Genomic DNA, 23,571 nt, shown 5'->3' on the forward strand with positions numbered 1-23,571 from the left:
ACCGTTACCTCTCCCAACTTACATACCATAATTTTCTTGTGTTGTCCCTTGACCCTCCATTTCCCCCCTAAAACCAGAAACTCTTGTTTTATGGTTTTGATACAGATTTTTCCCTCATGTCCACCTTCTTTTCTCAGACTTGGCAATTATTATTTCTCGAATCTGGAATCATTTCTTGTCTCCCTAAAACACATCCTTTAGTGTCATCCTTTAGTAGGTTTTGTAGCTGACAACTCTTGGGATTTGTGTATGTGTGTGTTTAGAGGTTTTATATTTTTTGTGGGTTTGTATTATCAATTACTTTTCTTGTGGTCATGACAAAATTCCTCACAAAAGCAGCTTCAGGACAGAGTAGTCCATCCTGGTGGATGTCACAGTCTGTGAACTTGAGTGCCAGAGCTCATCTTGCCAGGACTCCAGCCCAGGGTGGTGCTACCCACCTCATTAACCTAATCCATGTAATCCCTCCCAGACTTGCCCAGAGACTTGTTTCCAGGGTAAATCTAGTCAATTTAACAGCCATGGTCAAGGACCACAGTGTGTGTGGGGGGGGGGTGGGAGGTGGGGATTGCTTTACCTTGCTTTGTTTTGAACAGTGGCTTTCTTGTGTTGAAATCACTGCACCAGGGCCCCTGGCATTGAATATTCCCAGGAAACCTGATTCTCAGAAGTTGTCTGTTTGTGATACACTATGTAATGTTGGTAGCCTTGAACTCACCGAGATCCCCCGCCTCTGCAGGAGTTAAAGGCATGTGCCCCTCATTGTTTCAATTAGAAATGTTGAGTAGAGGCCATGGCCATGCCATCCTGAACGCTCCTAGTCTCTCTTGTCTCATCTCAGAAGCTAAGCAGGGGCAGGCCTGGTTAGTGCTTGGATGGGAAGGTGTTGAGCTGGCTATCTGCTGTTCTGTCTTGTCAGAAAGTCTCTGTCTCTGTCTCTCTCTGTGTCTCTGTCTGTCTCTCTGTGTGTCTCTGTCTCTCTGTCTCTGTCTCTCTGTCTCTGTCTCTCTCTCTCTCTCTCTCTCTCTCTCTCTCTCTCTCTCTCATCCTCCCACCACCACCTCCTTTTTCACTTTAGAGTGAACCAAGGCCCAGAGAAGTCCTTGTCACAGGCTACTCTAGGAGGACTAGGTAGGGAGGGAGGGTTATGTCTCACTTCAGCCCTTCTTTTCCCACCTTCCCTGTCCCCAAGATACCAATGACCATTTTGGACGAAGATGTTCACAAAGAACATCAGTTTGTGTCAGGGTGCTTCAGACAGCCGGGTGGCTTTGGGGGGTTTGTTTGAATCTGTGTTTATCTCCCACGAAACAGGAAGTGGCCTCTGCAGCTTCTTCAGTGGTGGTCATCAACAAACCTTCCCGCTATGTTCCCATCCTGCAAGGGCTTCTGGACCCCAAAGTCAGAGAGATTCCCAGTGCTGCTCTGGGCCCTCACTTCCTCTCCTCACTTTTGCCTCTTCCTTCCTACTGTGACTCTTTCTGTTTCCCACTGGTGAGCCTTTTGTGGGGTACGACTGTGGAGCGCCTGGGTCAGGTGGGGACAGCGTTGGGGCAGAAGAAGGAGCTAAGTGTGACCCAGCTTTGCTTCTGTAGGCTTCCATCTTGTTACCTAAGGACAGTGGATGGACAGTGCTGTTCCAGGACTGAGATGAGGAGTGAAGACCTTGTAACCTGGGGCTTGGCAAAGTCATTGAAAGCACTCGGCAAAACTTCCTGGCAGCGAAGGGGTTAATTTCAGGTTACAGTCCCTCATTAAGGACATCAAGGCAGGAACTCAATATGAACTTGCAGTAGGAAGGCTGCTTGCTGGCTCACTGGCAACCCTCCTACGTCAATAAAGATCAAGGTGATTTCCCCACTGACACGATGGCAGGCCAGTTTGATCTAGGTGGCTCTTGAATGGAGCTTTCTCCTCAGGTAACTCTAGGCTGGCAGTGAGAGGTAACAAGAACAGCGCTCATCGCCGTGCGGTGAGACCAGATCACTTTGTGGCCGGTGCTTCTGTTCAGTGGTGCCGTACGTGGACAGATGTGGCTTATGAAGAGGGATGAAAGTAGAGATGGGAATCTAGTGTGAAGGTAGAGCCCCAGCCTCACTGTTGATGTCAGTCTCGGAGCTGGAGCGTCTGAAAACTGAACCAGGGAACTAGGTGTGACCATGCTTCTCTAGTCCCAGCCATTTGGAGGCAGAAGCAGGATGGTCGCTTCAGACCAGAAACTCAAGGCCAGCCTGTGCAGCATAGTGAGATTCCATTTCAAAAGCTGGGCATGGTGGTTCACACACACAATCCCAACACCTGGGAAGCTGATGCAGGAGGATCACTATGAGTTTGAGGGCTGGCCTTCAGAGTAACGTCTTGTTTCAAATAAGTAAACTAACTAAATAAAAACACATGACTAGCCATTGCTTGCAGGGAGTATCAGCCTGGCTTCTGGAGACGAGCCAGAGGTAACCCCATGCTCCACACACTCCTGTGCCCTCCCCCGGAACTGTTCTAGGCCATGCCACAAGGGGTGGTAGGGCCTCTCACTGTGGACCTTTGCCTAATGGAGCCCTAGGTTAGAGCTGGCATAGCCGCCCATAACCATGGTCTTTGGGCCATGGACGAAGGGTCCCCATCATCCATTCACCTCCATGGTATGTGTGTGTGTGTATGTGTGTGTCCACATGTGCACGGATGATGACAGCATGGGGCAATGTGCGCACCATAGCAAGAACAGAGAGGTCAGAGGGCAGTTCTGTGGAATCCACTCCACCTACACATGGCCTCCGGGGAATAAAACTCAGGTTGCCAGATTTACATGGCAAACACCTTTACCCACCGAGCCATCTTGCTACCCTGTGCCCATCCTCCAGATCCCCTTCATCTTCTGCTCAGAGGGTCTGTGCTCCCAGGGCTGTGTAAGGTCACTTCCTGATTTGATATGGATTAGGCGGGCACTTTTGTCTCATCGCCTGCCATTTGTAGTGACTCTGAGCTCTGTATGGTGGGTATGTGGTATCAAAAAAGCATAAAGTTACTGTGAACCTAAAAGTTCCCTGAAAATTAAACAGTGAAAGTAAAAGACTCATAACCAGCAAATACACAAAGGGCCAGATTTCTACATAATGCCTGGCACTCAGAGATGGGCCTAAGGAAGTCAGTGCTGTGCCCATGAGTGGTCAGGGGAGGGAGACTGGCAGAGTCAGGGCACAGGTAGGTGAGGTGGCAGCAGAGGGAGCTTGGTGCATTCGGGTGTAGAAATGGTGGGGCATGGTCTTATCATCAACGAGACCTGCCAGTGTCCCTATAGTCAACCAGACCTGCCAGTGTCCCTATAGTCAACCAGACCCGCCAATGTCCCTATAGTCAATGAGACCCGCCAGTGTCCTTATAGTCAACCAGACCCGCAAGGGTCCTTATAGGCAGTGAGACTCCCCCCAGCACTTCCCACAGATGGCCTCCATGGCCCCACTTAAAGATCCCCAGCTGCTAGCATAGCCAGACCCCAAGAAGCCCTGCAATTAATGCTTACTAGTGTGTCCCCAGGCTCCTTAGTCTATCTGGCCACTCATAAACACCATCTTGAATGTCCTTTGTTTTTAGTTTTTCCCAGCACCAGGGTCCCCAGACACAGGGATTGATTGACACCTTTCTCTAAAGTTTGAGAGTGTGAGGACCAAAATCTATTTGAAATGTCTCATGTTGCTTGGTTGTTTGGAGCGATGGGGGTTGCTAGGCAAGCTGGGCATGGAGATGGATGGGATTTGGGAAGTTTTTCTCTTCTCCTTCAGTTAGGAGATGATGTCCTGATGTTCTTAATCAAATGTGAGGCCAGGCCCACACGCCTGGGGCTAGAAGCCCAACCCCGCGTCAACCTCCTGTTAGCAGCTTCTCTGCTGGGTGATTCAGCCTTCCTGCCCCTCCTTGCTTCTACTTACTCAGAGCTGTAAGTGGGGACTGATCGCTTACATCCCACTGGCCTTGCCCATGGGGAGCTCAGTGGGGAGATTAAATATTCCCCACTGGAGATGCCCCCAGGGCAGCCAAGCCCTGACGGAAGCAAGGGCTTGTCCTGGATACATCGTGGTGGAGATAATTCCAGAACCAGGAGACAGGGTGCATCAAGTCTAGGGCTGTCTGGGCCTCCTGGGGTGCCAGAGTTAGTGGGCATGGAGCCAGGAGGTGCCCCTGGGCCAAGTGCTGCTGTGCTTTCAAAGTCCCATCAGAGCTGACAGAAACATGTTCCCATCTGAGTCATTAAGTACTGCGCTGGAGACTGGCCATCAGCGCCTCTCTGTTGAGTGAGTGGTCTCTCTTCTCCCTTAAGAACCCAGCTGGTACCCTTCAGATGGATGCACCATTCTGTTATTCGTGTGTTTCTGTGTTTACTTGCTTATTTGGATTTTTGAGACAGGGTCTGTCTCACTCTGTAGCCTAGGCTGGCCTCAAGCTCATGGCGATCCTCTCACCTCAGCCTCTTGAGTGGTAGGGTGGCAGGCGTCAGCCACCATGACTGGCTATGGATTTTTAAGATGATGCATGCTCATGGCGGGGTAAGCACGTGTGCTTGTGCATGTGGAAGCTGAGGTGTCCTTCTTGTCTTTCGAGACAGGGCTCTCATTGACTTGGAACTCACATATTAGGCTAGACTGACTGGCCAGTAAAGTCCGGGGAGCTCCTGTTGTTCTGGGTGCAGTACCCAAGGAGGCCAGAAGAGGGCGTTAGATCCCCTGGTGTGGAGTCATAGGCCGTTATGAGTGCCACCTGGGTGCTGGGAATCAAACCCAGGTCCTCTGGAAAAGCAGTCAAGTGCTTCTAACTGCTGAGCCATCATCTCTGCAGCCTTCCTTTCCAAACGGGCTAGGTCTTTGGGGACCACCTAAGGAACTAGTGTAGAGGAAGAGCTACTTTTTCAATATCCTGGTCCAGGATTTTGGGGTGTCCTGGAGCGCATCTGGGGAAACACCTCACACTGAGTTCCCTCTTGAAGCTCATGATTCTGCACTCTGCTGTCTGAGGTGCAGGAGCGGAAGTCACTGCCCAACAAGGTCACAGAACTGGTCTTCTGCTGTTCCGTCCAGCTTATCTTTATGTGGGGTTTGCATTTCCTGAATCTTTAGCAACTGGGTGGGGGTGGGGTGGGGGAGCAGGGCAGAGGAAGTGGGCTTAATGGAGCCCTGTCTCAGACTGTTTAAATTTCCGGTGACAAGGAGATAATCTGTGAGCCCAGAATCAAACAGACACCGGGAGACTTGGTTTGAGTCCAGGAGACCATGAGTCTCTGGAGGGGAAAGGATGGCGCATGAGAGCTAGTTAGAGGCAGCAAGACAGGTTCAGTGGTGATGCAGAAACAAGCAGCAGTTTGTGTTCTCTCACCTCCACAGTGCCTTCTTGTTGGTGGTGTTGAGGTGCTTGGGTTGAGAGCGGGTGGCTTCTGTTCACAGATCCCTCTACTGGGATGTGGACCCCTGGACTTGCGCCTCCCTGGAGCGCCCATCCCTCCACTCAGAATGACTGTGCATCAGACAGATCATAGGTGGCTGTGTCCCTCAGGTTGTTTTTGGAGAGTTGACTTCGTGCTTCTCGTTCTAAGTCTGGGAGACTGGAATGAGGTCTGAAGGCATAGGACCTCCAGCCAGGGGAGACCCATCAGACATTTCGCACCAAGGTCAGTCCAGGCCAGCATCTCTGGGACGGCCCTGTAGACAGCGTATCCCTGATTCCTCAGGGTGACCACCATCCAGTGCAGGGAAAGGCTGCAACCAAATAAGGCAGTGGTGGCCATGCTGCCAGCTTCCTGAGAGTTCAACACAGGGAACGAATGACAAGAGCCTTAGCTTCTCCAGTACTGTGGCCAGGCTGAGATGCTCCACATCCCTAGCTGCGCCCTCTTGGAATTTTCATTAATGGGTATTATTGTATTTTGGTATTTAAAATTTTTAAATAATTTTATGTGTATCAGTGTTTTATCTTCATGTATGCTTATATACCATGTGCATATAGTGCCCTCAGAGGCCTGAAGAAGACATCAGACCCTTTAGAACTGTAGTTGTCTGTAAGATGCCATGTGGGTGTTTGCAATTGAACCCTGGAAGAGCAGCCAGTGTGCTCTTAACCTCTGTTTTGTGTGTTCATTTTTGATGTAGAGTCTTACTATGTGGTCCAGACTTGTTTTGGATATGAAATCCTCCTGCCTCGGCATTCTAAAAATACACATTGCTGTGTCCCAGGTAGCGATGACACTACGGTTTTTCTTTTCCTGGGGGGGGGGGTGGTTGAAAACCTCAGAATCTGGATTCCAGAATGCAAAGGCCCATCTTGAAAGGTCTCAGGTTTGGAGTTGAAGCTTTTAGTCAGGATGTCTTGGATCCCAGGGTAGTAGAGGAAGGTGAACAGTCTTGTGTTTCAGAGGAAGGAGAATGTGACCTTGAGGATGTAGGGAAGTGGGAGAGAAAGACCCCACTTTAGTTACATATGAATGTGTTACTGGTAGCCCCTGAAAGCCTGGGGTCTGGTGGCCTGAGGCCTGTACACAGAATCAGCTATGAGTTGGCAGGGAGATGCATCTGCAGATGGCGTGGCCTGAACAGCATCTGGTCTGGCTCTAACATACCTTTGTTACCATTCATTCCAGCTAAGAGCATCTGGCCTGGCCCATAGCCACATTCAGACCCACCCTACACACTCACACACTCACACATGTGCCAGCACGAACCCCAGGAAGCTACCGACAAAACCAAGCAGTGGTGTGAGTTTTGGTGACTGCTCTGTCTAGTGGGGGTAACTGAATCTTCTTCCCATGATGCTTTGGGCCTTCTCTCTGGAAGCACTGTGGTGCCTTGCTGCCTGGGACTGAGGGGTAAGAGAGCCTTTGGTCCTTACACTAAGAGGACCCCAGGTTTGCTGAGGCTTTGTTCTTCCTGCTTAAGTCACTTCATTCTGCTAATTGAAACAGGGAAGGCTGAAGGTTACCCAGGAAACAAATAACCAAACCCAACTAGTCATGACTGAGTCACTGAGCCTGATAGGAACTGTATCCATGCTAGAACTAAACATCAGAAACCTCACCCTGTCCAGCACTGCACCCATCCTCAGTAGAGCCTGGTGTGGCCCGGAGTCTCATTGGATCTTTATAAGTATCCAAGGGTAGCCATTGCTATTCCTCTTCTGCAGATACCAAAATTGAGAGCAATGGCTCAGCAGTTAAGAGCACTGACTGCTCTTGCAGAGGATCCAGGTTAGAGTTGACAAGACCTATATAGTGTCTCACAACCACCTGAAACTCTAGTTGCAGAAGATCTGACAGCCTCTTCTGCCCTCCAAAAGCTCCAGGCAGGGTGTGGTGCAAGCATAAAATAAAATAAAGCATAACGTAAAATATAAAGAAATAATAGAAATAATTTTTAGGGGAAAAAAGTCAAAACTGAGGTCCCAAGGCTGAGGAGTTTGCTCAGTCAGTAAAGTGTTTGTCATGCAAGTGTGAAGATGCGAGTTCAATATCCAGGCATGGTGGCTTATATTCCACTGCTGGTGAAGCCAAGCCAGGAGGCTCCCTGGGGCTACCCTAGCTAAACCAGTGAGCTCGTGTCCCAAAAACCAAAGTGGACTAAGAGAAACATCCAATGTTGACTCTGGCCTACCCACATAAACCAAAACAAAAACCTGGTGTGAATCTGTGGAGGCTCCTCATCTTGCCAGGGAGAGATTGGGATTTGAACTTTGACCTTGTGAATCCAGATACTGACTTTGTGAAGAAAGTGGTTTGTCTTCCTCTGGTAAGATGTTCAAAATGAAAGGCTTTAGGCCCTTTAAGTATCATTCATTCATTTTTGGTGTAAAGTATATCATGTTCTCCCGTCTTTTATTTTTTGTCTTTTTTTCTTTTTGGTTTTTTGAGGCAGGGTTTCTCTGTGGCTTTGGAGGCTGTCCTGGAACTAGCTTTTATAGACCAGGCTGGTCTCGAACTCACAGAGATCTGCCTGCCTCTGCCTCCCAAGTGCTGGGATTAAAGGTGTGTGCCACCAACGCCCCCGTCTTTTATTTTTTATTTATGTGTGTTTATGTGCATACAGTGCCTGTGGAAGCCAGAAGAGGGAGTCAGATCCCCTGAAGTTAGAAGCAGGTGAGGGACCAGATCTAGTTGCTCAGAATCAAACTAGCTTCTTTTACCAGCTCAGGAAGCCTAAAATACTCGGTATTCTTTCTCCCACTTCCAAATTTACATCCATATGCTGGAGGGCTGGGTGTCCTGGAGCTAATGGAGGATCCTGAGATGTTTCTGTACTTCAGTGTAAACTGATGAGCCTTCAGAAGTCAAAGCTGAGAACCACAAGGATCCAGCAAGAGGGGAGTAGCCTCAAACTAGTCAGATCTGTGGTGCCGAGCAATGCTGTGTGTAGATTATTGTGGAAGCCTCATCCTTTGGCACCAGAGCATTAGAGGGGGCTGCCCATTTGACATCATGGTGTGACCTTAAGATCCTGGCCTGGCCTGGCCTGGGATTGTAGCTCAGTTCCTTTCTGTGCACTGGGTTTCACTGCCAGCACTGCTTAAAACCAGGGGTGGGGGCCCCCACTTGTAATCCCAGCACTTGATAGAGTTAGTAGCACCATGGAAAACAACATGGCAGGGGCTGTAAGAAGAGCTCAAAGAGTTCAAGGTCATCCTTGGCTAGATACTGAGTTAAAGGCTCTGTCTCCAAACAAAAAGAACAACAAAAGCTGGAATATCATCTCTTGTGTGTTAATTTCTCATCATTGAAATAGAGAAAACAGTTCCAACTGTTGGGATTTTAGTACTGGCAGAGTAAAATAACCTATGTCCATGCTTTGGACAGTGCGTTCTAGAGTGTTGCTGCTGGCCATGAAACCTGCAAACCCGCATGTCTCTCAACTCCCTCCCTGTCCTTGTAGAGTCAGAGGATGTGGGGCTGTGACCCAGGAAGGCTGTCTTCCCCGAGTTCTACTGCCATCAGGTAGACCCTGTGGTCACCACTTCAAACTACTCTGGATGTCCCTCCAGGTCCCCTGCTTTGAGCTCTAACCCCTGGATCACAGAAAAAACAGCCATGAGTTTTTTATTCTTCCGTTCAAAATCTTTTAATGGGAAAAAAGGATGGAGGAGAAAAATGAATTTTGTTTAACCACTAGCTTTTTCCCCTCCCCCACTGTTATGAGTAGTATTGCCACTTAAAAAAGTTCTGTTATAGCCAGGCGTTGGTGGCGCACGCCTTTAATCCCAGCACTTGGGAGGCAGAGGCAGGCGGATCTCTGTGAGTTCGAGACCAGCCTGGTCTACAAGAGCTAGTTCCAGGACAGCCTCCAAAGCCACAGAGAAACCCTGTCTCGAAAAACCCCCCCAAAAAAAATTTTATATTATATATATTATATATAATATATATATTATATATTATATATATAGTGTGTGGGTTTGTGTGTGGGTGTGTGATTGCAGTGTTCAAAGAGACCAGAAGAGGGTGTGTCAGATCCCCTGGAGCTGGGTTAGAGGCAGTTTTGAACTGACTAACACGGCTGCTAGGAACAGACCTCATGCCCTCTGGAAGAGCATTGTGTGCTCTTAACTGCTGAGCCATCTCTCCAGCCCTGTATTGCCACTGTTTTAATTTTTTAAGTGATGTTCTGGGTAATAGAACATAATATTTAGACGTGTCACGATGACAGCTGACAGGTATGTTGTCAATACACTACCACAAAGCATTTCCCAGGGCGGGTTGGGAGGCAGTGTGTGCACAGGCACGTACACTTGGGTGATTTAAGGTGACTGAGGAAGGATCTAGTGGGTCTCTGGAAGCATGTCTTGTGGCAGAGTAGCCATGGTGTGGGTGACCCTTCAGAGCAGGAGTGGACGTCCCCGCCGTTGTGCACTCAGGAGATCCCATCTCCCAGGTGTAGAATCAAGCTCCTCTCTGCGTCCCAGGACTGAGCATCTTTACTCTTCGAGCCACCTCTTGAGCACCCTGCTCATGTCCTGACTTCACTTCCCACCTGTTGTCAAGAGCCTCACACATTCTCTTAGAGTCCCTGACCAGCTGCCAGGCAGTGGTGGCGCACCCTTTAGTCCCAAGGCAGAGAGAGATGGATCTCTGTGAGTCCGAGGCCAGCCTGGTCTACAGAGCGAGTTCCAGGACAGCCAGGGGTACACAGAGAAACTCTGTCTCAAAAAAAAAAAAAAAAAAAAAAAAAGAGGAATCCTTGTATAGGAACCTCTGAGACATAGCCCATCATGGGTGTCAAATGAAACTGAGATTTCCCAGGCTTCATTTGTGAACCCAACATCTGGATGTCACCTCACCCCTCATACCCATTCCATCACCAAGTCCTGGTGGGTTCACTGTTTACTCCCCATCATTTTCCTTAGCTGTATCATAAAAGGAAAGTTCCCTGGAACCTGCTGTTCTTAGGGAGCAGTGTCATCGGGCACTGTTCACAGACAGCTAGCTTTTTGTAGCACGTGAGAGCTGACATGGTACCGTTGCAAGCCGTAGATAATGTCTTTACTAACCTTTACATAGCTGAGGGGCAACCAACTTTCTCCATAGCTTGCTGGTACCCCACAAATAGAGCAACCACTTCCCATAGCCACGGCTTTCACTCACTGGGCTACACAGCTCAACCCCATTCCAAAAACAGATAAACAGCCAGGTGTGATGCTTCATGCCTGTAATCCCAGCAGTCAGAATGTAGGGGTAGGAGGACTGGGAATTCATAGCCAGCTTCATCTACATACTGAGTTCAAGGCCAGCCTAGGCTATAGGAGACTCTACTGAAAGCAAACAAAAGTATTTTTAAAAAATGAGCAATCCATGAGATAAGTTTTCATCCCATACCCAGGGACACCCAGCTCCTAGGGACCTTTCAGGGGTTTCTAAGGGTTTACATCTGAAAATGGTAATCTTGGGTGCCATCAGGGTTAGCACCCCTAGTAACCCACCTCAGTGTTGGGGGACATCGGGGGCTTAGCACTAGCCAGGAGTTAGTGTCTGGACAAGTGAGATGTCATTCATGTGGGCACCTCCCAATGGGTCCAGCTCTTGGAAACAGAACTGGTGTCTTCTTGCTGTTCTGAAGACTACACCCCTCTGGTGGGCCTAGCTCTTCAGCCTCTGGTCTCTTAGCATCAAAAGAAAGTTGTTGGGCAATAAACTTGGACAGTGAGACAATGTAGGCCAGTGACTGGCAGGATGGCTGACTCGAGCGAGTCCAGGCAGGATCAAGGGGGCTTCTCAGGGGTGAGGAAGAATTGTCAGAGAGGAGCAACAAGGCCTGGACAACCACCTCCATGTCTCAGTCTGCCACTGGGCCCATGACTTGACCCTGTCCCCACCCACTTCATTCTTTCATCTCTTCATGCCTTCATTCCCCTCCAGGAGCAACTTTGCAGAGGCCCCGAGAGCCTGCACAGGAAATGTCCCAATGGGTGAGGCTCCTCCAGGCTCCTCAATCAGGACTTCTCTCACTGATGGTGTTTGCAGGGTCACCCCTGCCACAAGGAAGGACAAAGGCAAGCTCACCAGGGCTTCTGTGGAGCTGAGACAAGCCTTGTCAGAGCCTTGTCCTGAGCTCTGAGACACTCTGTCCTGCTCCAATGAAGCCCAGGATCCTGGAACTTGAGGTCTGTCCCAGAGACACACAGAGTGATGGTGCCACCATACCCTTCTCCTCCATCCCCTCAGGGAAAGCTGATCTGTGATGCTGACCTGGAGCTCTCTGCTTGATCCCCCCCCCCCCACCGCATGTCAGTTGCGGGGTTGTGTCATAGAAATGGAGCTTGTTGGATGCTTGTGTTTTCTTAGCTTAATAGTTCACTCTGAGATATAGGCAGGATAAGAGATGAACCCATCAGCACTCTCCCTTCCTCCATACTCCCTGAGGCCTTGACAGAACAGCTAGAAGGCTGTCTTCCCTCTTCTTCCCACCCTATCCTGCCCATGGCAGTTCCTTGCATAGGCATCCTTGTTCTGGCTGTGAGTCCAGGGATGATTTAGAAGGTCTTGTGCCTCAAAGATAATAGTAGATATTTCCTGAGAGCCCTGGCTCCACACCTGTCTTCCCCACAGAGATTCTACCTGGATCCCTAACAGCAAGGACCTACCCACTGCCCCTCCCGGCCCCTAACTAGAACAACATTACTTTCCCAGGAGGCTGGAGGCCTAAGTGTGGCCTGTACCCTGGAAGGCCAGGCTTTCCAGGGAGGCCCCTCTCGTGGAGGGACACTTCCTCCCTGTGAACTTCCTAGGGAGCTTTTGTAAGCACCCCCAACCTGCAGGCTGCAAGGTCAAAGGTGCCTCTGTCACAGCAAGGCCCAAGGATGTTCCACTGTCTATATCCCTATCTCAGCATTGGAGTTGCAGTCTCATGCTATCGAGAGCTTTTATGGGATTGCTAGGGATCCAAACTCTGGCCCTCATGCTTGTACTAATAAACACTTTCCCACCTAGCATTTCTCTAGCCCATCAGTTTGAATTTTTGAAAGAAAACTAAAAAAAGAGCTCATGTCCTCCAGGTTGGCCTTAAGCCCAGTGTATAGCCAGGTATGGTCCCCTTGCCTCTGCCTCCCAAGTCTGAAGGCATGCTTGCTCAGTTAGTAAATGTCAGCATTCCTGGTCAGACCAGAAGACAGATGGCATTGACGGTGAGGACCCTCAAGAGCCAGGAAGCAGTGCCCAGTCTGTCTGCTGTGTAGGTTCCTGAGCAAGGGTCGGGCTCCTGGCTGATTCCTAGGGCTTCAGAGGATCAGTGATGTCACTGCACTGGAGGATAGAAAAATCCATGTTCCCCAGAGCCAGTAGAAAATCCTCCAGTGACTGAGAGCCAGCCTCAAACCCTGCGCAGAGAGGAGAGGGGCCAGGAAGGAAGACACGTGCCAGATACTGCACTGGGGAAGATTAAGCACTAACCACCATTATTGGCAGAACATCTCTGTAATCGGGCTACCGGACTGTAAAATACCCTGTAGCCTTATTTAGGAGGCTAATCAGAAAGCATTTAGGGGCTCAACATCCACTGCTCAACGGGGGAGGACAAGCCCATGTCCACCCATGTCCTGAAGAGTCTCCCTTCTGTAGCTGCTGCCTCCTGTGTGTGTGTGTGTGTGTGTGTGTGTGAGAGAGAGAGAGAGAGAGAGAGAGAGAGAGAGAGAGAGAGAGAGAGAGAGAGAGAGAGAGATCTGAGTTAAGCATCCTTGAAAGCCAGCAGGAAGATTTGCCTAAAGCATAAGCCAAAGCCTTTGGGGAACTGTGTATACAGTCTCTAAATGATGGCCCTGGCCGGAAAAAGGAAAGGCCTCTTGGATTTTCTTCTTCAAACAAGCAGTGGTGGTCTGGCAGGAGCAGGGTGTTACCCCTTCTGAATTGTAAGCAAACAAGTTCTACAGAGACTTCAGCCAAAGTCAACTTCCTCCCCTCATGTGCCTGTCTGTCTCTCTGGCTCAGGGGCTGGCCCCAAGACAGATGCCCTCCTTGTAGATTGTACCCCATATCCTGGTGCCTTATGCTAGGGGGTCAGGGAAGACTTTAATGCTGGAGACAAGGGCCAGACTGTGGCTTAGGTCAAGTCCAGTCACACCTATTCCTGTGCAGTTCATTAGCTAAAGAGGAGAGCGTGTGCTTGTGTGTGTGTGTGTGTGTGAGCCTCTCCACATTACTCCTTTGAAACAAGGTCTCTCACTGAGCCTGGGCCATTGCTGGCAAGCCATCAAGCTCTCCTTTCTCTGCCTCATACATGGTGTTATAGTTGCATGTGTAACCACGTTCTCACTTGGGTGTTGGGATCTGAACTCAAGTCCTCATTCTTGCACAGCCACACACTCTTACCCACAGAGCCATCTATTCCGCCCTGTAAGGAAAAGTAGAAGAAGATGAGGGGGCTAGGGCTGAACTTCAGTTGGTGAAGCACTTGTCTGGCCTGTACCAAACCTTGGGTTCCACTGTCTGTACCACATAAATGGAGCACAGTAATGTAATCACAGTATTCAGGAAGTAAAATCTGAGGTCAGCTTGTGCTGGAGACCCTGTTTTAAACAAAAGAAATTGTTAGGCACAACTTTAATCCCAGCACTTGGGAGGCAGACAGGCAGATCTCTGTGAGTTCCAGGCCAGCCTGGGCTACGTAGTAAGAACCTGTCTCAATAAAGTTTTTTCTTTGGCATAATAAAATTAGAGGAGCTTCCAGCCCCAGCATATATAATTGTAAGCCTAATGGGGCCAGGGTCTTGACTTGATTGTGCTGGAACATGCTTGCACCCATCACCCAGTCTGCATGACATGTCCTCACCATTATGACAGACAGCATAATACCCAGCTAACAGTTCTTAGTAACCGGTTCTCCCTCCAAGTGTGCTGGGTCCTACAAGGCCTCTCAAACCTGCAATGTGGTCTATAGCACTCCATGAATCTGATATTTCGGGACCCTCAACCCTCCAGGAAACATGTCAGAGGCTAGAACCTGGAGGAGGGGTGTGGGGGGGGGAGTGACTCACAATAGGTGTCTGCCTGGCTCAGTATTTTGGTTCTGCAAGCGTTCACTGAGTACCTGTGAGGATCCAGTCATAGAGACACAAGATTCCTCTGGGTGACTGGCAAAGAAGCAAGAGGTTAATCTGTCCCAGAGTCTGTGTGTGTGGCAGGAAAGAAGGGCTCACCCCTGTAGGAGAGTGTGGAAGTGGAGCTTTTATGTTTCTCTGTTTCTGTATTTCTTACTTTTACTCTTACTCCATGAATGGGTGGTTGGGTAGCTGGGTAGCTGGCCCCTAGCATCCTCCTCTCCTTGTTCTCTTGCTCCTTCTCATTTCCTCCTCTCTTCCCAGATTTCTCCTCTCTATTCTTTCTGACTGGCAGCCCTTCCTATTCTTTCTCCTGCCTCACTATTGGCGGTTCAACTCTTTATCAGGTGTTTTAGGCAGGCAGAGTAACACAGCTTCTCAGAGTTAAACAAATGCAACATAAAAGAATGTGACACATCTTAGCATCATTAAAACAAATGTTCTACAGCATAAACAAATGTAACACATCTTCAAATAATTTTCCACAACAGTGTTACTCATGTGTTGAAATGCCTCTGGTGCCAGTTTTACTGGAGAGGATATAAACACCATGAGCAAAGCTGTTACTTCATTAAAAAATAATAATAATAATAAGGTAACCAAAGTAATACAAAAAATAATCTTAAAAATAAATAAATAAGAAAAGGAATAAGGTAACATCGTCAGTATTCCAGCAGTTCTGCAGATTGGCAAGCCAGTGTGATAAACAGTTTTGGGACGTTCAGTGTAACTATGTGTGAATTGGCAGTTTGGCAAGATGCTGACCTGGGGGCCTAGCATGTCACCATTTGTGTCAGTGGGGCTGTGTACAGCTGGTCCCCAGGATGTGGAGGAACCTGATAGTACCAGGGGGGTGCAGGGTGGCTGGGGACTGAAGCAGAGGAGCTCTGCTCTCATAAACTCTTTCTGAGTCTTTGCTGTGGTTTTCACTTTATTTTCAAGCATTCACTTGGGCTTTTTGGTGTTGTCCTGTATGTTGTTTCCAACTTTTGAACTTTGACCTCGGTGTGGATAGACATTCAGGTTAATGCACAAACTGTGGGCAGGAGAAAGGATGGGCAGCATGTGGTGTGGCCATGGTCTCCCTGCGCTGTGTAGGGAAGTCATTGTTCTCTCTTAGTTGAGCAAATATTCATAGTGACCACAAGCCAGGCACCTGTTTCAGTCCCAAAGGGCACATCTCTGGGTCTCAGTTTCTCCATCTGTATTGTGTGGAGACTAGATGACCCCTAAGACTGTGTGTGACCTTCAACTTGAGCATACAGGAGACACACCAGGAAGTCTCATTGAGACACAGACTGGCAGACGGGCAATGGTGGTGCGCGCCTTTAGTAACAGCACTCGGGAGGCAGAGGCAGGCGAATCCCTGTGAGTTCGAAACCAGCCTGGTCTATAGAGCTAGTTCCAGAACAGCCTCCAAAGCCACAGAGAAGCCATGTCTGGGGGTCAGGGGGTGGGACACAGACTGGCATGGTCTATAACCCCAGCACTTGGAAGGTAGAGGCAGAGGATAAGGAGTTCAAGATCCTTGGCTACATAGCAAGTTTGAGACCAGCCTGTGCTACCTGATACCTTTTCTTAAAACAACAACAAAAATAAAAAAGATGTAGACTGCTGTGTCCTGCCCAAAGTTTCTGAGCTTTGGGTTTGTGTGTAGCAAAAGCACAGGTGGTGCTAATGTTGCAGGTATCACGGAACTGAGAACACACTAGAGGTCCACCTAGGGCCTGTGCTTATAAATAAACCACAGTCCTGCTCTGGGTTTGCTAAGGAATAGAGAATCACTTCCTCTAGCTCAGAATGCAGGGACATCCTTCTCTTTCCCCAGTGCTTTGGGCGGACTTCACACAGCAGCGGGAGTGACGTGTCTGTGGTGAGCGACATGTGTACAGGTGTTTGCCTGAAGGCATGTATGTGCACCATCTGTGTTCCTGATCCCCTGAGAGGTCAGATGAGATCAGCTGCAACTGGAGTTGTAGACAGTTGTGAGCCACCCTGCGGGTGCCATGACAGAACCTAGGTCCTGTGCAACAGTAGTAAGTGCCCTTAACCACTCAGCACTTTCCCTTTATTTTTTTAAATTACTTTTTCTTTATTTCATCTATGTATTTGCTTTTGCATGCTTGCTCTTGTGCAAGTCAGAACACAACTTGGAGAGTCAGTTCTCTCCTTCCACTACGTGAGTCCCAGGGATTGAACTCAGGTCGACCAGCTTGGCAACAAGCGCCTTTCTCCTCTGAGCCATTTCACCAGCCCTGTTGGTGAGTTTCTGATGAGAATGTGATGCTTCAGTGTGGCTTCATTCATGGTGTCCCCTTCTCTGGAACACTCTTCTGGGTCCCCTTCCCCACTCTAAGTCCTGTTTGTCTGTGGAGAAAGCTGACTGTTCCAACTTCTCCTGTCCTAACTCAGACACTGCACCATTGCCACTGCCTTTCTTGTTCATTGGCACAGATTACAGTGGGATGGTTTTCTGTGGATAAATTAAGGAAGTGGTACGGGGGGCTGGAGAGATGGCTCAGAGAATTAAGAGCACTGACTGCTCTTCCAGAGGTCCTGAGTTCAATTCCCAGCAACCACATGGTGGCTCACAACCATCCATTATGAGATCTGGTGCCCTCTGCTGGTGTGCAGATATATGCAGCAGAATGTTGTATATATAATAAATAAATAAATAAATAAAATCTTTAAAAAAGGGGGGGTCTGATTTAGACTCTGAAGGTGGGGGCACGGTGAGCTTTCTTAGAAAGTTGAGCTGAGATTCCAGAAACACCAAAGAGGAGCCTAGATGAGAAAACAGGAAAAGAAGAGTTTTCCACTATGAGGCATAGTGTGTGAAAGGCCCTGTGCTGGGGCAAGCTCTACAAACTCCAGGAACTGAGAAATGACCAGAATAGGTGGGGGAGGGAAGAAGGGAATGGAGAAAAGAAGAAGGAAGGAAGGAAGGAAAGAAGGAATGAAGGAAAGAAGGAAGGAATAGAGCATGGACCTGGAACGGGCTGTGCAGAGCCAGGCGGCTTGGTGACAGTTTTGTTTTCTAAACAAGAGCATGAAGATGCCTGTTTACATTGTGGGATGAGACAATGAACCATTTTCAAAGTCCATTCTGCTGCTGTCTGGCTGCTGGGAAGAATGGAATCGAGGGTCAAAGGTCAGGATACAAGCTGCAGGCTGCTGAATAGTCCCCAAGGCAGATGCAGGTCTTACCCTAGGATGAAAGGGATGAAAACAGGGAAGTAGGAATGGAGTGAAGAAAGTGTTAAGGGGTGGCAGATGGTTCATAGGCTAAAGGGCTTGCTCTACAAGCCTAATGATTTGTTTGATCCCCAGAATACCCATAAAGGTGGGGGGAAAACTCCGCAAAGTTGTCCTCCGACCTCCACATAAACACTTCACACACACACACACACACACACACACACACACACACACACACACACACACACACACACACCACACCACACCACACACCACACACAACATGTGCACACACTAGAAATTAAAATTTTTATTTTTAATTATGTGGGGGGGGTGCGTAATGAATGCAGGTGCCTATAAAAGCCCAGTGGCCTGTGATGCCAGCAGAACTGTCATTACAGGTGTTTGTGAGCCACCTGATGTGGGCACTAGGAACACATTGTGGGCCTCTTGCCACTCTTAACTGTTGAGCCGTCTTTTCAGCACCAAATAGGTCATTTCTTAAAGAACGTGTTAAGAGGGGGCTGGAGATGTAGCTCAGATCGTAGGCTGCTTTTCTCGTGTGCATGAAGCCCTGGGTTTGATTCTCCAGCACTGCATAAACCAGTTGGTAGTAGCAGGATCAGAAGTTCAAGGACATTATGAGTTCAAGGCTAACCTGGCTACATGAGACCCTGTCTCAAAAACAAACAGCAAATGGTTAGGAGACACTGGTGAGGTGTGGAGGTTGGTTAAGGGAGGAGAGGCAATATGAAGGAATACATTTTTTGTGACAAAATATAAGAAAGCAACCTAAGGGTTGGAGAAGGGCTCAGCCATTAAGAACTCTCGCTGTTCTTCCAGAGGACTTCAGTTTGGTTCCCAGCACCCACACTGAGCAGCTCACAAATGCCTATGACTCCAGTGTTAGGGAATCTGATGCCCTCTTCTGGCCTCCATGGGAACACACACAAACCTGTGTTCATATACACAGAAACATTTGCCTCAATCATTTCTTTAAAGAAAGAATGGAGCCTCATATGGATGGAGGGTCAGCTGATGTCCTGAGAATGTCTAGTTTGAATTGAGAGCTGGAAGTGACCTAGCAAATGGAGAGGGCTGGGGAGAAATAACCCTTCATTATGGGGAGACAGCATGTCCCAAGGTCCTGTTATGGGACACAGCATGTCAGTTTAATATAAAGGACCCTTTCAAAGGTCAGCCAGTCTGGGACTGATGAGGTCGAGTTGCTTTGAACTTGACAGTGGCGGGTGGAGTCAGCAGCTGATCTGGGGCAGGTGAGACTGCCCCGGCAGAGATAGAGTGTCTCCTCAGACTGAGGCACAAGGCTCTGAGAACAGGACATTACAGGAGTGGTTCTCCTGTCTCTCCCTCTCCACGCTTACTCTTAACATGGGTTCAAGTCTTCACCTGAATGCAGCTAGGTCAGCGCTTGCTGGGTGATGTGCACACCAGCCCCTGGTCAGAGCTGGAGTCCCTGATAAAATGAAGTTTCTGTTGGGTATGTGTCCTAGTTTAATTTCTGCTTCTCTGATCAAATATGCTGATGATAAGCAAGTCACAGAGGCTGGAGAGGTGGCTTAGCGGTTAATCACACTGGCTGCACTTCCAGAGGGCCTGGGTTCTATTCCCAGCACCCACATGGTAGCTCTCAACCATCTGTAGCTCCAGCCCCAAGGGATCCAACGCCCTCTTCTGGCCTCCATAGGCACCACACACCTGGTGCCCAGACTTGCATGCAAGGAAAACACTCATACACATAAAATAAAGGATTAAATGAGCAACTTTGAGAAGAAAATTGGTTTAGTTCATAATTCCAGGTTACAGTCCATCACTATGGGGAAATCACAGTGGCAGGAGCCTGAGACAGTGGTCACATCACATCCACAGTCCAGAGCATACATGCTCATGTGTTCTGGCATGCTTATGTTCCCCTCGATCTCTCCATGTTTATGCAGTTCAGGAGCCCCTGCCTAAGGAATAGTGCTGCCCACAGTGGACAGTTAATCAGTTAATTAAGACAGTCCTTCATATACACACCCATAGCTAACTCAATGCACACAATCCCATTGACACTCTCTTCCCAGGTAACTCTGGGGTATGTCAAGTTGACAGTTAAAACTAACCATCGCAGTGGGTCTGGGCAAGAGCCTGGTTGTGAACGTCTAACCCTCTCCCTGGTGATGTCATCCCTGTCCCCAGCACCTTTGTGCGTCTGCTGAGAAGCCTTCGGTGACCACCCCTCACTTTCCATAACACCTCAAATTCAGGGTTGATCCTGAAAAATCTTCCCTAAATTAAGTATGTAAAACTCCTCTTTTTCCTTAGGTTTTGAGACAGAATCTCATGTAGCCCAGAGTGGCTGTCTACGCCTCCTGATTTTCCTTCCTCTGAGCCCTGGGATTACAAGCATGTGTCACCACACCCAACATCGTGTTTTGTGGAACTCTTCATCCCCTCACTCATGTTCAAGTTTACATCTACAGTTTTTATCATGTTTGCAGATGTGATTTCCAGAATAGTATAAATATTGATATTTTTAAGTGAAACTATGACATCACTTTTAATTTTATCCCATGGAATCTAAACACCCTAGCCTTCCAATATCCACCCATTACTCATTTAAAAAATATACACACACACACACACACACACACACACTGGGTCCTTCATTTTTCCTTGAAATTTTATTTGTATTTCACTTCCTCCAGGAGTTTTATATGTGATATATTTTTAGGTTTAAAGCTCTTTCATTTGTATCCCCATCTTTTCATTTCCTGAATCATGAAGCTATATTGAAAGCGTCTTCTGATTTACGTTATAGTTATATTTTTAATAGTACACAATTGATCAAGCCATACAAATGTATAAATAATAAACAGTAAAAGTAAAATTATGTTGAAAATGTACCTTGGAACAGTAGTACTGAGTGCCTTTTTAAAAATAGACTTTTCGCTAGACTTTAAAATAGCTCAGTTGGTGGTTTGCCTCGTGTGCATCAGGCCCTTGGTTTAATCACCAACACTGTATAAAGCAGGAGTCCCCACTCCTGTAGTCCCAGCACTTAGGAGGCAGAGTCAAGAGGATCAGAAACTAAAGGCCATCCTCAGCTCCAGGGCAAGCTCTAGGCCAGTTTGGGCTACCTGAAACCATGGAGAGACAGCTCAGTGGTTAAGAGCACTTCCTGCTCTTCAGAAAATTAGTTCAGTTCCCAGTATCCATGCTGGAGGACTGATAACGCCTGTTTTTCCAGCTCCAGCATCTGATACCTTCTGGCTTCCATGAACACCCACGTTCATGTGTGCATAAACACACGCACACATAAATGTCTAAGAAGATTGTTTATTGCTAGTGTGAGAGCAGGGCCAGTATTTTCCATCTATCCAGGTAGAAGCCATTGTTCATACTTGATAGGAGGAACATAGGGTTTTATCTTAAAAAACAAATCAAGGAAACCCTTGGGGCTGCAGAGATGGCTATGGTTAAGAGCACTTGCTGCTCTTGCAGGGGACCCAGGTTCAGTTCTCAGCATCCACATCAGGTAGCTCAGTCTGTGTGTCTGTCTCTGTGGGAGGTGGTTGAGTAGGACATCTGGTGTCCTCTGATCTGCACAATCACTTACCCTCCCTACATGTGAGTGTACACACCACACATACCATAGCACTCCTGTGCAGGTCGGAGCATGGTTTGTAGATGTCAGTTCCCTCCTTCCACCATGTGGGCCCCTGGATTTGGACTCAGGCTTAGCAGCAAGTGCTAACCCTACTGACCATTGTACTAGCCCTCCCCGAACTCTCCTTTTATGAACAATCACAATATATGTAATGGCTTGTTAAGAAACATCCAAGGAATTAATTTTGTCCTTTGTATCCTGTCTTCCAGGTGTGAACGACATTTCCCCACCACAGTGGTGTCTGGTCCATACCTCAACCCGGGGGAGGATGTAGACACCTCAGCTCTGCAGATGAGTGGTTCAAGCCGACTCGAACCCCTGCCTCCAGCCACCCTCACAGACATGTCAGCCGTGGAGTAGGGTGGACACTTTCTCTCATCTTCTCAGGGTTTCAGGATTTTTTATTTTCTTCATTTCCTTTGATTTTATTATATTTTTTGTGGCTGAACATTCATAACCAAGGAGGACATCATGGGGGACCAGCAGCTGTACAAGACCAACCACGTGGCTCACGGTGGTGAGAACCTCTTCTATCAACAGCCACCCCTTGGTGTCCACAGCGGGCTGAACCACAGCTATGGGAATGCAATCTCAGGGGCTGGAATGGACGCCCCGCAGGCCTCGCCCGTCTCGCCTCACTTCCCTCAAGATACTCGGGATAGTCTGGGCTTGCCGATTGGCTCCAAAAACCTTGGCCAAATAGATACCTCCAGGCAAGGAGGATGGGGAAGCCATGCAGGGCCTGGGAACCACGTCCAGCTTCGTAGCAACTTGGCCAGCTCAAACATGATGTGGGGAGCACCGGCCCAGGTAGAGCCCAGTGATGGTTACCAATACACTTATTCCCAGGCCAGTGAGATCCGCACCCAGAAACTCACCAGTGGTGTTTTACACAAGCTGGACTCTTTCACCCAGGTGTTTGCCAACCAAAACCTGCGAATTCAGGTCAACAATATGGCCCAGGTGCTGCACACCCAGTCAGCAGTGATGGATGGAGCCCCTGACAGTGCCCTTCGTCAGCTGCTATCTCAGAAGCCCGTGGAGCCCTCGGCATCAGCTATAGCTTCCCGCTACCAGCAGGTGCCCCAGCAGCCTCACCCTGGTTTCACAGGTGGACTGCCCAAACCAGCCCTTCCAGTCGGGCAGCACGCTCCCCAGGGGCACCTGTATTATGACTACCAGCAGCCCCTGGCTCAGATGTCGATGCAAGGAGGACAGCCACTGCAAGCCCCTCAGGTGCTGTCCAGCCACATGCAGCCAATGCAGCAGCACCAGTATTACCCACAGCCACCGCCTCAGCAGCAGCAAGCCGGGTTGCCGAGGATCTCCATCCAGGAAATGCAACAGCAACCACAGCAGCAGATTCGCCCCTCACAGCCTCAGCAGCAGCAGCAGCAGCTCCAGCTGCAGCAGCGGCAGGGGTCACTGCAGATACCTCAGTATTATCAGCCCCAACCCATGATGCAACACTTGCAAGAGCAGCAGCAGCCCCCGATGCACCTGCAGCCACCCTCCTATCACAGGGACCCTCATCAGTATCCCCCGGAACAGGCACATGCTGTCCAGCTGATCCAGCTGGGCTCCATGCCCCAGTATTACTATCAGGAGCCTCAACAACCCTACAGCCACCCCCTCTACCAGCAGAGCCACCTGTCCCAGCACCAGCAGCGTGAAGACAGTCAGTTGAAGACATATTCCAGTGACAGGCAGACTCCGGCTATGCTGAGCTCCCATGGGGACATGGGGCCTCCTGATGCAGGGGTAGCAGACCCAGCAAGCTCGGAAATGACCCGAGTCAGCAGTACCCTTCCTCACCAACCGCTCCTGTCCCCCAGTGGTATCCACCTCAATAACATGGGACCTCCGCATCCGCAGCCATCTCCCAGTGCGATGTGGCCCCAGGTATCTCAGAGTCGAAGTTCCTCCCCATCTCTGCTTCATGTGCGACAGGCTGTGCCAGGCATGAGTCTCGGCAATACCCAATTCTCCACCCCTCATCCTTTCTGTTCTTTATATATTTCACAAGTGTTAACATACATATGCCAGGCACTTGGGATACAAAACCAATATGGATTTAGTCCTTGGCCCTGGGGATTTGTCATCTCACTAAGGGGATGACCAAAATATTGTAGTATGTCCTAAATGGTTTCAGTAAC

The 23,571-nt window shown here is 48.9% G+C and overlaps 1 protein-coding gene across 33 annotated transcripts in view; it reads left to right on the forward strand.

Annotated features, from left to right (window-relative positions):
* The window catches only part of Trerf1 (transcriptional regulating factor 1), a 217,429-nt gene that overhangs the window by 151,038 nt on the left and 42,820 nt on the right, over positions 1 to 23,571 (forward strand). For 31 of the 33 annotated variants that reach the window (XM_027389130.2, XM_035451629.1, XM_027389134.2 and 28 more), the window contains one exon: positions 21,625 to 23,317. In XM_027389130.2, the coding sequence (XP_027244931.1) occupies positions 21,887 to 23,317 (1,431 nt within the window). In that variant the 5' untranslated portion in view covers positions 21,625 to 21,886. Of the gene's footprint in view, positions 1 to 3,961; positions 4,287 to 11,371; positions 11,617 to 21,624; positions 23,318 to 23,571 lie in introns of those variants that run through there. The other 2 variants (XM_027389135.2, XM_027389138.2) reach the window with 2 other exon arrangements.

The sequence above is a fragment of the Cricetulus griseus genome, assembly GCF_003668045.3.
Source record: "Cricetulus griseus strain 17A/GY chromosome 1 unlocalized genomic scaffold, alternate assembly CriGri-PICRH-1.0 chr1_0, whole genome shotgun sequence".
Taxonomy (NCBI): Eukaryota; Metazoa; Chordata; class Mammalia; order Rodentia; family Cricetidae; genus Cricetulus; species Cricetulus griseus.